Source organism: Diplodia seriata, assembly GCF_021436955.1.
Source record: "Diplodia seriata strain FDS-637 chromosome Unknown scaffold_5, whole genome shotgun sequence".
NCBI classification, from domain to species: domain Eukaryota; kingdom Fungi; phylum Ascomycota; class Dothideomycetes; order Botryosphaeriales; family Botryosphaeriaceae; genus Diplodia; species Diplodia seriata.
In genome coordinates this window covers 1,656,953-1,669,490 of record NW_027117312.1, presented here as the reverse complement: position 1 = coordinate 1,669,490, position 12,538 = coordinate 1,656,953, and the positions used below count along the sequence as shown (strand labels likewise).

General features: G+C 59.2%; 3 protein-coding genes across 3 annotated transcripts; 2 read left to right on the top strand and 1 right to left on the bottom strand.

Moving 5' to 3' along the window:
• Positions 1 to 915: 915 nt before the first annotated feature.
• ICL1_1 (isocitrate lyase 1) lies at positions 916 to 2,875 on the top strand (the record flags this gene model as incomplete). Its single annotated transcript, XM_066776936.1, has 5 exons — positions 916 to 1,146; positions 1,230 to 1,385; positions 1,441 to 1,783; positions 1,851 to 2,403; positions 2,515 to 2,875. 5 exons carry the CDS (start codon positions 916 to 918, stop codon positions 2,873 to 2,875), a joined length of 1,644 nt encoding a protein of 547 aa, XP_066632778.1.
• Positions 2,876 to 4,547: 1,672 nt separating this feature from the next.
• Positions 4,548 to 6,789, top strand: SLS55_005488 (uncharacterized protein; the record flags this gene model as incomplete). Its single annotated transcript, XM_066776935.1, has 4 exons — positions 4,548 to 4,924; positions 5,099 to 5,484; positions 5,550 to 5,820; positions 5,928 to 6,789. The coding sequence occupies 4 exons, from the start codon at positions 4,548 to 4,550 to the stop codon at positions 6,787 to 6,789; spliced, it is 1,896 nt and encodes a 631-aa protein (XP_066632777.1).
• A 2,307-nt stretch (positions 6,790 to 9,096) lies between these two features.
• Positions 9,097 to 11,066, bottom strand: SLS55_005487 (uncharacterized protein; the record flags this gene model as incomplete). Its single annotated transcript, XM_066776934.1, has 2 exons — positions 9,097 to 10,951; positions 10,999 to 11,066. The coding sequence occupies 2 exons, from the start codon at positions 11,064 to 11,066 to the stop codon at positions 9,097 to 9,099; spliced, it is 1,923 nt and encodes a 640-aa protein (XP_066632776.1).
• Positions 11,067 to 12,538: the final 1,472 nt, after the last annotated feature.

Below are 12,538 nucleotides of genomic sequence, written 5' to 3'. Positions count from 1 at the left end.
AGTACCTTGTAATGAAGTCGATAGATGAGATGTGTCGGGCGCATCGTTTCCCGGAATAGCCAGCAATGCACCGTTGACCGTAGCGCTGGGAGAGGGACATGATGCACGATGCGTCTTGGTGGGGCGTCGGAGGGCTGACGGCGTTCTGCAGGTACACTTCTGCACGGAGAGTGCAACACGCACGACCTCAGCCGTGTCGCAGGCCGCACGCAAGCATCAACGGCGAGTTGTGAGTCAATCAGGGTGCTCGGTTGACAGCTGGGGAGGCGCCGGAGTCGGCTTAGCGCATCGACGGGATCCGGATAGCCGAGGTGTTAGTTTCCGCTGGAGCGCTGCGAGCATGGCGACGCAACTTCTCCAGACCCGCGCGCAGCGCCTCACGCAGCTGGCCGAGGGGCGCGCGGCGGCAGGGAGCAGCATCCGCGACGGCGCTGGCACGCGCCGCAGAGACCGGGCGCACCGCGAGCCTTTTAGAGCAGGCCAGGGCGGCTCTTTCACATGTCTGGGGCAGCGGAGCACCACGCCCGCGCAACGTCATGCTTCGTTCCCCCAGACCGCACCCTCCACATGCTTGCAAGGATCAATCGCCGCCCAGGCCTCGGGCCAAAGGCGCCGCACCACGCACTGCTCCATCGAGCGCGCTCCCCCAGAAGTCGCCTCGGTCCAATGGTTCGCTACTCTGTTTGGACCCGCTCAAGCTCGAGGTCCTCTCACCCGACCCTACCCGAACCAGCTCATGGCTCGGCCTCCTCTGCGCAGCCCAAAGCCTCTAGAGCTTTATATGACACCTTAGCCCCCCGCCCTCGTCTTGCCGTGAAGTCATACCCGTCGTGTGCCACAGTCCTCCCTCCCTCCAAGCCTCCATTCCCGACCATCTCCACCATCCAACTAGAACGACTTGACGCCTGATTCACCATGGCCACCGGCACCATGCTGCCCCAGATGCCCTCCATCGACGCCGAGGACCAGGCCTTCCAGCAGGAGGTCCAGGCCATCCAGCAGTGGTGGTCCGACTCGCGGTGGAGGTACACCAAGCGCCCCTTCACCGCCGAGCAGATCGCCACCAAGCGCGGCAACCTCAAGATCCAGTACCCGAGCAACGAGCAGTCCAAGAAGCTGTGGAGGACCGTCGAGGGCAGGTACAAGGTACGCGGGAAGAACCCCAGGCTTTCACATGCCGCCTGCGGGGGCCCCACTAAAAAGTGTCGCCGCGACTGACCACCCCACAGAACAAGGATGCTAGCTTCACCTACGGCTGCTTGGACCCCGTCATGGTCAGCCAGATGGCCAAGTACATCGACACCGTCTACGTCTCCGGCTGGCAATGTTCGTCGACCGCCTCGTCGTCGGACGAGCCCGGTCCCGATCTTGCCGACTACCCCATGGTACGTCTACGGCAGCACACAGCTGTCCCGCAGTCGACTAACGCATGCCCGCCAGACCACCGTCCCCAACAAGGTCGGCCACCTCTGGTTCGCCCAGCTCTTCCACGACCGGAAACAGCGCGAGGAGCGCCTGTCGACCCCCAAGGATAAGCGTAGCCAGGTGGCCAACGTCGACTACCTGCGCCCCATCATCGCCGACGCCGACACCGGTCACGGTGGCCTAACGGCCATTATGAAGCTGACCAAGATGTTCGTCGAGAAGGGTGCCGCCGGAATCCACATCGAGGACCAGGCGCCCGGCACGAAGAAGTGCGGCCACATGGCCGGCAAGGTGCTCGTGCCCATCAGCGAGCACATCAACCGCCTCGTCGCCATCCGCGCGCAGGCAGACATCATGGGTGAGTGGTGCATTCTCGCCCCCCGACACGGGCATGTGAGACTTACAATTGGTTTCCCCCCTCCTAGGCTCGGACCTCCTCGCCATCGCGCGTACCGACTCGGAAGCGGCGACGCTCATCACGTCGACCATCGACCCGCGGGACCACGGCTTCATCCTCGGCTGCACGAACGCGGCGCTGCAGCCGCTGGGCGACCTGATGCGGGCGGCCGAGGAGGCGGGCAAGTCGGGCGAGCAGCTGCAGGCCATCGAGGACCAGTGGACGGCGCAGGCCGGGCTCAAGCTCTTCCACGAGGCCGTCGCGGACACGATCCAGGCGGGCGTGCACGTCAACAAGGCGGAGCTGGTCGAGGCGTTCACGCGACAAAGCAAGGGCAAGAGCATCATCGAGCAGCGCGCCATCGCCAAGGGCATCACCGGCGTCGACATCTTCTTCGACTGGGACGCGGCCCGCACGCGCGAGGGCTACTACCGCTACCAGGGCGGCACCCAGTGCGCCGTCAACCGCGCCGTCGCGTACGCGCCCTACGCCGACCTCATCTGGATGGAGAGCAAGCTGCCCGACTACAAGCAGGCCAAGGAGTTCGCCGACGGCGTGCACGCCGTGTGGCCGGAGCAGAAGTGAGTTTTGACTTCTTGTTTCCTTCTCTTCTCCCCCTTTTTTTTTCTCTCTCCTTCATCTCATCACATCAAACCCAAACAAACCAAATGCTAACAATTGCCATCCATCAGGCTCGCGTACAACCTGTCGCCCTCGTTCAACTGGAAGGCGGCGATGCCGCGCGACGAGCAGGAGACGTACATCAAGCGGCTGGCGGCGCTGGGGTACTGCTGGCAGTTCATCACGCTGGCGGGGCTGCACCAGACGGCGCTCATCGCCGACACGTTCAGCAAGGCGTTCGCCAAGAAGGGCATGGCGGCCTACGGCGAGCTGATCCAGGAGCCCGAGATGGACAACAAGGTCGACGTGGTGACGCACCAGAAGTGGAGCGGCGCCAACTACGTCGACAACATGCTGAAGATGGTCAGCGGCGGCGTGAGCTCGACGGCGGCCATGGGCAAGGGCGTGACGGAGGATCAGTTCAAGCATTGAGGGGTTGGAGTGTGAGTGATTGAGTGAGTGAGTGAGGGAATGAAAGAGGAGAAGGGATTCTTTTTTGGAAAAGCCGAGGGTGTAAGGATATGTTAAACGCACACCTTTTTTTGTATACCGTTTTATTGATAAAGAGCAATGAAGCATGAGAGTATTTTCCTTGTTGAAACATTCTGCGTCTCCGCTGGCATGTGATATGATTAGGTGATCTCGGGAGGCTTACTGTGTGCAAGCGGCCGGTATCCCGCTCGCAATGTGGGCATACATAATGCGATTCGACTGTTGCGGCCCCCATCGTACCCAGTTACCTAAAGCGGTTAGCTTCAACGGGGAAAGATGGAAGGTTGCTGGTTGGAAGCGCGGCTGTCAGACGGCCAGTTCCTGTGGCCAGTCCGAGAAGTTTCCGGAAAAGGTAAGCGTGCAAATATTGAGAGCACGGTGGCCCCGGTTTACGAGCAGTCGAGATGGCAAGAGACCGGAAGTACAGCGTGTTCACCGCAATGCTGGGAGGGTGCGCTTGGTAGCTGGTGCGTCGGGCGAAGGGAGTGGAGACGCTGCTGGCCCAGGTGCTTCGAGTCGAAGAGTTGAATGGCCATCGGAGCAAAGCGCATTGAACTCGTAGCGGGTGAGTTGGGGGGCTCTGATAAGATGCGGCTCTCGAGCCGTGTTTCGCGTTTGATAAAGTGGTGGCCGGGATTGGAGCCCGGTATCGCAGGCAAGGCGGCGCCAAGCTCGTCGCCAAGCACGCACTCTGCACCTTCACCATCGCCGGCTAATCGGCACGCGGCAAGGCTGCCCTCCTTCGCCTCTCCGCAGCAGGACATCGTCTGGATCTTGCGCCCCGGATTCGCACCAAGATGCAGCAGGCATCCCCGGACGCCGACCTCGCTCGCTACCGTCTCCGCTCTGGCCCAGCGCGCGCGCTTTCGTGCCCCTCCCCGGCAATGCGGCGATCATGCCGACGCCACATCCATCAGTCCTCTGCGGCAGAGCCGTAGCCCCCGGTCCATAGTAGTGATATTCCCTCACACCTGCGGAAATGAGCCGCGCTCACCAAGGGCAGCCCGCAGCGAGCTCTGTCGGCTGACCCGATTTGCCATGACTGAGTGGCCTCAAGAGAGAGGACGCGTCGCCCACCTCAAGGCCCACCGATAGTGCAAGATAACATCTGCGTGCTGCAGGGGGGCTGGGTTGCAGTAACGGTGAAGTGAAGCCACCCCGCCGCGAGTATCCGTCTCGTCGGCAATGGCTTGCCCTCTCCGCGCTTCCTTCACCACGCGCCATGACTCCCACCACATACCCCATTCGTCTATTTCCTCTGTTCCTATCCACATCCAGATCACGTCACCATCAGTCCAGAACCGTCGGGTGGTCTTGGTACATGCAAGAGGCCTCCCCTGCATGTACCATGCCGCCGTGCCCCAGTGATTGACGACGATCCCGTCCCGCATCTCGCTGATTTCGCTGTTTCGCCACGGCCTTAAGCACTTGCATCCGAATCCTTATCACCGCCCAGCGCCCATTCCTTCATGCCAGTGGCGTGCATTTCCTTCACCGATCTCTTGGCCGATTTATAATCTCCCCAATCCCTGCCCCGCACAAAACGTCTCGATTCCCCAGGCTCGCAGCCCGCAAGCACGTTTCTCGGTTGCTTCCCGCATCTGGAGCAGCCATGGCCGGGGAAACGTCCAAGTCGTTAGACTCCGCTCTGTCAAAGGAGCTCGCCGAGGACAATCCGCACCGCGCCGAGTCACTCTCGTCGGAATCCTCTGTCTCGTCCACCGTTTCTGCTGGCCGCCGCGAATCCTTACAGATCACCCAAATCGGCGGCGACCTCGGCCTGAGGGCCACCATTTCGAGGACCAGCATCAAGAGTGAAGGCGCTCTGAGTCGAAAGAGGACAGGCGTTTCCATTGCAACCAATGCGACCTCCGACCCGGCTTTCGAGGTGGACTGGGATGCCGATGGAGACAAGGGAAATCCCAAGGAGTGGCCGATGTGGTATCGGTCCTGCATCATTGCCATCGTGTCCTTCTCTACAACCTCTGTGTAAGTGATGCGTCTCGCCATCTCGTTCAGTCACATCACCAAGGACTACTGCGGTCGTGCCAGAGTCGCACGGCACCACTGCGCGGTATGCACGTCACACGTATCCGTTGAAGGCTGTACCCAATCCTCTCTCACACTGCATATCCCTTTCGATCAGACCGCTGATCGTGACAGCGTAATGTATTCCACCTCGTACTCGGCCGGCATTCCAGGCATGATGGAAACGTTTGGCATCACCAACAAGACGCTTCTCGTCCTCGGCATCACCGCCTACCTGCTGGGCCTTGCCATCGGCTCCGTCATCCTCGCGCCGCTGTCGGAAATGTACGGCAGGCGGCCCATCTACCTCATCAGCCTGGTCATGTTCACCATCCTCGTCCTCCCGTGCGCCTTGGCCCGCAACCTCGAGGCCGTCTTGGTCACGAGGTTTTTCGGGGCCCTGGCCGGCTCGGCCATGATCAGCAACGCGCCTGGAACGGTTGGCGATATCGTCTCGGACGAGTATCGGGCATTGGCGTTCAGCATCTGGAGCATTGGGCCGATGAACGGTCCCGTGATCGGTATGTACCACCGGCCAACAATTTGATAACCAAGTATACCATATCGACTGACACTTGGACCCCAGGCCCCGTCATGGGAGGTTTCGTCTTCCAATACCTCGGGTGGCGCTGGACCGACTGGGTCGTCATGTGCTGCTCCGGCGCGAGCCTCGTCCTCATGCTCTTCGTCAAGGAGACGTACGCCCCGACCCTGCTCCGGAAACGCGCCGCGAAGAGGAGGGAGGAGACGGGCAACCCGCGGTGGTGGTGCCGGTACGACGACAAGACCGCCTTCTGGCCGCTGCTGAAGACGAATCTGTCCCGGCCGTTCGTCATGGCCGTGACGGAGCCCATATGGTAAGTCATGTTTGATTTGTTTAGTATTCCCATCCTCCTCCATTCTCTCTCTCTACATATATATATATATATATATCAGACACCACGTACTAATCCAACAACCACAGCATATTCTGGAACCTCTACATCGCCATCGTCTACGCCATCCTCTACCTCTGCTTCGTCGCCTACCCCATCATCTTCACCGACCTGCGCGGCTGGTCGCCCGGCTCCACCGGCCTCGCCTACGTCGGCATCGGCATCGGCGGGCTCCTCACCATCTTCTCGGAACCCCTGCTCCGCCGCTACGTCATCAACCCGCACCCGGCCGACCCATCCACGGGCACCCGGCCCCCCGAGGCCGCCGTCGCCGTCGTCTGCGGCGCCGCCCTGCTCATCCCCGCGGGCGAGCTGTGGTTCGCGTGGACGTGCCGGCCGCCCACCTCGGCCCTCGCCGCCATCGCCGCGGGGGTCCCCTTCGGCGCCGGCAACGCCGCCGTCTTCATCTACGCGACGTCGTACCTCGCGGGCTGCTACGGCGTCTACGCGGCTTCCGCCATCGCGGGAAACAGCGTCCTGCGCTCCGCCGTCGGCGGCTGCCTGCCCCTCGCCGGCCCGACCATGTACGCCGCCCTCGGCCCGCAGTGGGCCGGCACCCTGCTGGGCTTGCTGGAGCTGGCCATCGCGCCCATCCCGTTCGCGTTTTATCGGTACGGCGGGCGGATAAGGAGGGGGAGCAGGTTGATCGGGGAGATGGAGAGGGATCGCGCGAGGTTGGAGGGGAGGAAGGGGAGGTGGGAGGAGAAGGAGGCGGAGGCGGAGGCGGAGGAGGAAAGGGATAGGGTGCGGGCGGCGGCGGCTGATGAGGAGAAGGGGAGGATGATCAGGCGGCGGAGGAGCGTGGATGAGGAAGATGAGAAGAAGGAGAGTGAGGAGAGGGATCTGGAGAAGGGCGGGGAGGTGCTGGGAGTGCGGGAGGCGGAGGTGTGAGTGAGGTGAGAGGTGGGGAGAGGGCACAGTCGATGTTGAAGTTAGGTGCGTTGTCAGGAGTCGGCTCCCGCCGATATTGTGGGCGTTCGTGAGGCTCTGGTTGGGGAAAGGGGCGGGGGAAAAAAAAAAAGAGAGAGATGTGATGACCATGATGTTATTATGAATTGAGGAGCTCGTTTGGGAAAATGCACTGGGCGGCGTTCTGCCTCTGTTTTTCTCCCCCTTTCTTCCTTCCACAGGGGATATGAGGGGAAAGTGTCCCGCTGTTTTACTATTCCACTTCTCGTCAGTCATTCGAATGGGAGAAGGGAGGTAGTGGGGCTCTAGCAGACTGGATGACTCTGAAGAAGGTGCGCTTTTTTCCGGGTGTTTCTTTAGTATATACACCTGGCGTATGACCACCTAAAGGCCGTTCCTGAAAAGAAGTTGGGGGGGGGGGGGGATACCAAGTCTTGTTCCTCGAGGAACAGACGGAGCTGTTGTGGCTCTAGAACAAAATGTATCTCGGATGATTCATGTAAATCTTAGCTATTCGATACGAGGCAGTTAAAAAAAAAAAAGTTAAAAAAAAGGGTCCCTCGATGAATTCAATGAGTGAATGGTTGAAACCGGTGAACAATAATACCTGCTTTACTTGATAGCTTGCACTGTTATGGCTCACAACCACACGACGCAATCCCTTAATTTTCCACCCTGTCATGGAATCATGCTCTTCACTTCAGACCAGCCAACGCCGGGTAAATTAAGCACGGTATTCTATCATATGATTCGAGTTCATGGATAAGTGGTCTTATATGGAAAGGACGCTAGCATCTCAAGGTACTATCTCTAGACAAGAGCGAAGCTTCTTGTTACTGCCACCAAAAAAAAAAAAAAAAAAGGAAAGCGTAGACAGTCTGACGGGGTATCAACTTTGAAACAGATCCAAGAAATCCATCGCCATCCAAAACGCGTGACGACAAAGAAAACGATAAAGATAGTTGTGTTGCAACTGCAACCATCAGCGCGCGCGCGCTCGCAAAGCCAAAACTATCGCGTCATCGCCCATGCATCAATCACCCAGATGCCAACTCTAGTGTGCCAACATTGGCGCAATCTCATCCACAAAAGGTCCAAGAAGAACAGAAAAAAGATGGGGGAAAAAAAATAGCGATGCGGCCAAGACCACGGCTTCCGGCAACCACATCCCGCGTCGTCTTCGTCGATGGTCGCGAGAAATTGCGAGAGTCGTTGCAATGATGCTTAATTAGTGTGGCGCTTGCAACTCCCGCCGAGACGGCACTTTCCTCTCTCTCCCTCCTCCTTGAAGCCATCCGCGCATCCATCTCGCTTCAGCCCAAAAGCCGCCCCATTCGGTAAGTCCAGGAGGTTCCGACGACCGCTAGAAAGACAGATCCCTGTCGTGTAGGAGCTGTTTGATCGGATCTAGAACCCGGGGAACCGGGACTAGGTAGGTGTTGGGCTGTGCGCACGCACCCTGGTTCCAGAAGGCATCATCAGGGGCCGGGGACACCAAGAAAAAAAAAGGCAGGGTCCAGCCTTGTTGGGCGGTAGCCTTGGAGGCGGGAACGATGGTTTCGCCTTCAACGCGTGTTGCCTTCTGTCAAATTGCTTGCGCAGCCAATAGCGCCATGCGCGCTGTCATTTCCGACGCCGGAAGAGATTAGCCATCGTCAATGACGCGAATGGTGGCGTACGATTCGCGAGGGTCCAAGTTTCAGATCCTGCCGATTAAGTGGTGAAGAAAAGAAAACGCAGCGATCGTTGGGGTATGTCCTTGGAGAAGAAAGGGGGGCTTTTGGTTTCAAAATGGCCCAAAAGCGATGAGGTGCGTTGAATTTGGGTGTTCATCGGTCGACGTCGTGAGACCACACCTCGGTGTTCTTTTGGAAGTTCTGGTGTGTTCCGACGAAAACCGGAAGGACAGCCGAGAGGACGGTTGATAAAAAGCGCACTCTGCCATGCAGCGGGTGCAACCTCTGGTCTGGCTCCAAGGGTCGTGGTCGTGTAACACGGCCGGGAATGGGAACCATGCTGCATGTGCATCGTCATCTATTCCGAAAGGCCAACTTCGACGTCTGGCAGGGATGCATCTGCACTTCGGAAATGGCCTTCATGTGCAGTCCAGGATGAAGATGCCAGTGTGGCCTACCAATAGCCCGATGGTCCCGTGGAATCGATGGCCGTAGGTGATCCTGCTGCAAGTCGTCTGTTTCAGGACATCCTTCGTGGCGAGACGCCTTGCGGGCGCTAAAACGTCGTCCTGGATGCTTGTACTTTCGTTTCTTACTTGTTTCGCTAGCCGCCTCATGTCGTCGCATCCCGGGAATTCTTCCTAGTCCACGGCATCGGCATCTCGTGAATGGCCGATGTTATTGACTTTGATCTGATGCTCCAGGCGCGCATCGAGCCGACAGCCGTCGTATCGCTGACCATGGAATCCGCCACCGAATAGCGTAGTGTGGCCCCATCGGCGACAGCGCAACTGTCATCTGCAGCCACCGACTCGTCATCATCGACGCCATTTTCAGGAATTGCGTGCAGATCAGAGCGGGGAGACAGGGGTCCGCTGTGGAGGCGGCCCACTGCCAACTCACGAGGCTCGCAGTGCAGGTTCACCATGCCAGCATGATCGGCCAAGAGATCGCGAAGACGTCCTGCAACGCTGAAAGCTGATGGACGGGCTTCGGGCACAGGTTGGACCATGTCCCTGATGAGGCCGAGCAAGGGCTTCACGGCCCGGAAGTGTATCTCTTGGTGCTCCATGGCGGCGGCGTCGAGGTGCTCCATCCAGCTGACAAGTTTGTCAGGATTGTGGTGGAAGGACGAGTCACTGCGTGAGCCACTCTTCCCAGCTGTTTTGTGCTTCGTAGTCCTGTGTTTGCTAAAGTCCGATGGCTTCTTCTTGATCATAAACGTCAAGATATCGAGGAATACACAGCCCAGGGAGAATATATCTGCAACATCGCTGGACGTACTGGCGGCGTTTGGCTTTGCGGGTGCTTTGTTTAAAGTAAGATCGAAGGCAGATAGGCTGGTGTTCGCAAAGTGATGGATCCTTCTTGCTGTCTTGTTACTGCCTTGAGATCCGAGGGATGAGGCGTTGCTGTCCATGGAGGCTCTGCGGCTTTTGCCTTTGGGCGGGCTAGAGATGGGTGCAAGAAGGGTTGCCAGATTCTGTTCGTGGGATTCCGGAGCTGCGTAGTTGTAAAACTCTTCGAGCGTAATTTTCTTGTCCCGCTGCAGTGACAAGAGCGAACCAATGTCACTGAAGGCTATGTCACCCCGCTCGTCAACCAAGATGTTCGAGGGTAGTATGGCTCCGTGGATTATATCGTGGCCATGCATTGTAGCCACAGCATCAGCCAGACAATGCATCCAATTCAGGAGAAGAGCGCGACGTTCGGACAGAGACAATCTCATGTACTGGGGTGGCGTCCTGTGGTCAATGAAGGATTTGAGAGTATGCTGGCCGACGAACGAGGAGACAACAAAGCCGTGTCCTTTGGCCGTGTAGGAGGCCCAGACCGGAGCAATGTGCGGGTGATTGATTTCCTGGGCGGCGGCTACATCTTTCAGAAAGTCATCCTTCTCTGGCTCGCCGTCCTCGCCGAAAGAAATGCGTCTACGGACGAAGACATCGTCTGCCCTCTGAGGAAAATGGATGCGTGACCAGTGCTGCAAGGCAGCGGCGGGTGGTAGCTTGTAGACATACTCGACCGGAATGACTTCGTTCGGGCCATAGTCTACGTGAGAGCCGCGGTCAAGCGTGCGTAGCAGGAAGGTGAACTGGGTCTGATAGAACTTGCGGTTGAGCTGGTCGTCTTTCTTGCGAGAAAGAGCAAGGCGCTCGACGTTGTCCAGGGAAATAGGCAGGTCCTCGTCGTCCCACGAATCGTCGATTACTCCAAAGATCTGATCGGGGACACCAACTTCGCAGAGGATCAAGAACAAGCGCCTGGCCTTCTCCATGATCCACTCCATGTAGGTGTCGTCAGTGAGACCGTCGCCGAAAGCCAGGGGTTGGTTGAGCATGTCCCGTTCCTCCTTGCGCAAACGGGAGGCCACGAACTCGGCAGTTACTTTGGCATCAATGCGCTCCTGGGTCCACCACAGCTGCTGCAGAGGGGCGTGGGGAGTGACCAGCGAGTGGCCGGCATAGCTGGTCTGGTCAATGGGGGATGCTGTCAGGCACGGGAAGGGACTGACCCGTAGATGTAGGCATTGAGGGCAATTGAGTTCTGAGTGACGACATTGGTGACACTTTTGGAGCCCATTGTCCTGGGGTGGTGTGGGGTTGCGGAGTCTTGTCTGGGCGCGGGCGACGATGGGGATTTAATTGAGCATGGCTGGATGTGTGTAAGCAGGCGGCCGGGGGATGGGTAGTCGTCTTGGGGGCGGCGGCGGGGGCAGGGATTCCGAGAGTTTATCTGCAGCTGGGGCGCTGTGTTGCGTAGCCGGGGTCCGGGAGTCATTGGCGGGCAGGGTGCAAATTGGGGAAGGGCGAGTGCCAATGATGGCGTGGGAGAGGCCGGGGCTTAGGCGCCTGCAGGCCGGGCCCACCGAGCCTCAGCTGTCCGCCGTTGATGGCGCACTTGATAAGCCGCCCGCCCCCGTGCTGTCACACCGTGTCGCGTGCCGCATCGCCCCGGCGGCTGTTCCGAGCACGCAGCGAGAGTCGGGGTTGTTGCGGCGCAGAGCAGCAGCGGGCCGCGACCAAGGTGCTGACTGGCGCGACAAGAGTCGAGAGTCAGCGGCCGTTTGGGGCCGTTTGGGGCCAAGGCGCCGTTGAGCGTGGAAGGAGCAAAGGGTAAGGCGCGCGTGGGCCCTGATGACAGCGCCGGCAGTCGGGCATGGATGCCACATGGCGGCGCGCTGGAGCCACGGCCATGCCTGCCCGTCGATCGCAGGCGAAGGCTGATCCTCATCACTGCGCCGTGCGTACGTACTTCGGCATCCTTCTCTCCCACGCTGGCGCCAGCCTTATCAGCCTGCGGGCAAGACCGACCACTTTCGCCCGCAACGCTCCGGCTGCGACTTGGGTACCGGTGAGACGTTGCGCAACCAACCGATTTGGAATGCGCTTGTCTCCCGCGCTGCTTAGGCCAGCCCAGCCAGACTTCCGCCTTGGGCTAGCCGCGTGCCATGGCCGCCCGGATCTGACTCTCTGCTTCTCGTAACAGCCAAGAGTCGACGCAATAATTTCGCGCGCTGACTGCTGATCTCACTTGTCCCTTTTAAACCACACAGCCCCCGATTCGCAACCTGCTCTGCTCTCACGGTGCATCTCGGCGAGTCGTTGCTCTATTGACAGCGCGGCCTGTGCGCTCCCACTGCGGGGGAAGCTGCGGGTCACATGGAGCAGGTGGACCCTGTGCTATCTGACAGCAACTGCTATCTTCTCAGACGACTTCTCGCCCGGCTGTCTTTCCCCATTGCTTCGAATGCGCCCTCTCCGATTTGTTCGCTTGCCGTCGCGAGCGCCGCAATCTTCGAGTCTAATTATATACCCGCTAAGCACCGGCCCTGCGTGGAATTCCTCCGTGCAGCCGTTTACCCTACTTCTGTCTCGGCTTCTGGTCAACCCTATCGCGACTGCTAATGGCCGGATCCCGCCGCTGGCCCTGCTCATTCGCCATGTGCCTCGGACCAATCCCTGACTGTTACGGGACGATGAAACAAGCCTCACTCAGCCTTCCAATCTTGGTAATACCCTGTCTCTACCGCCTTCTTAATTTGGTGGCGCCGA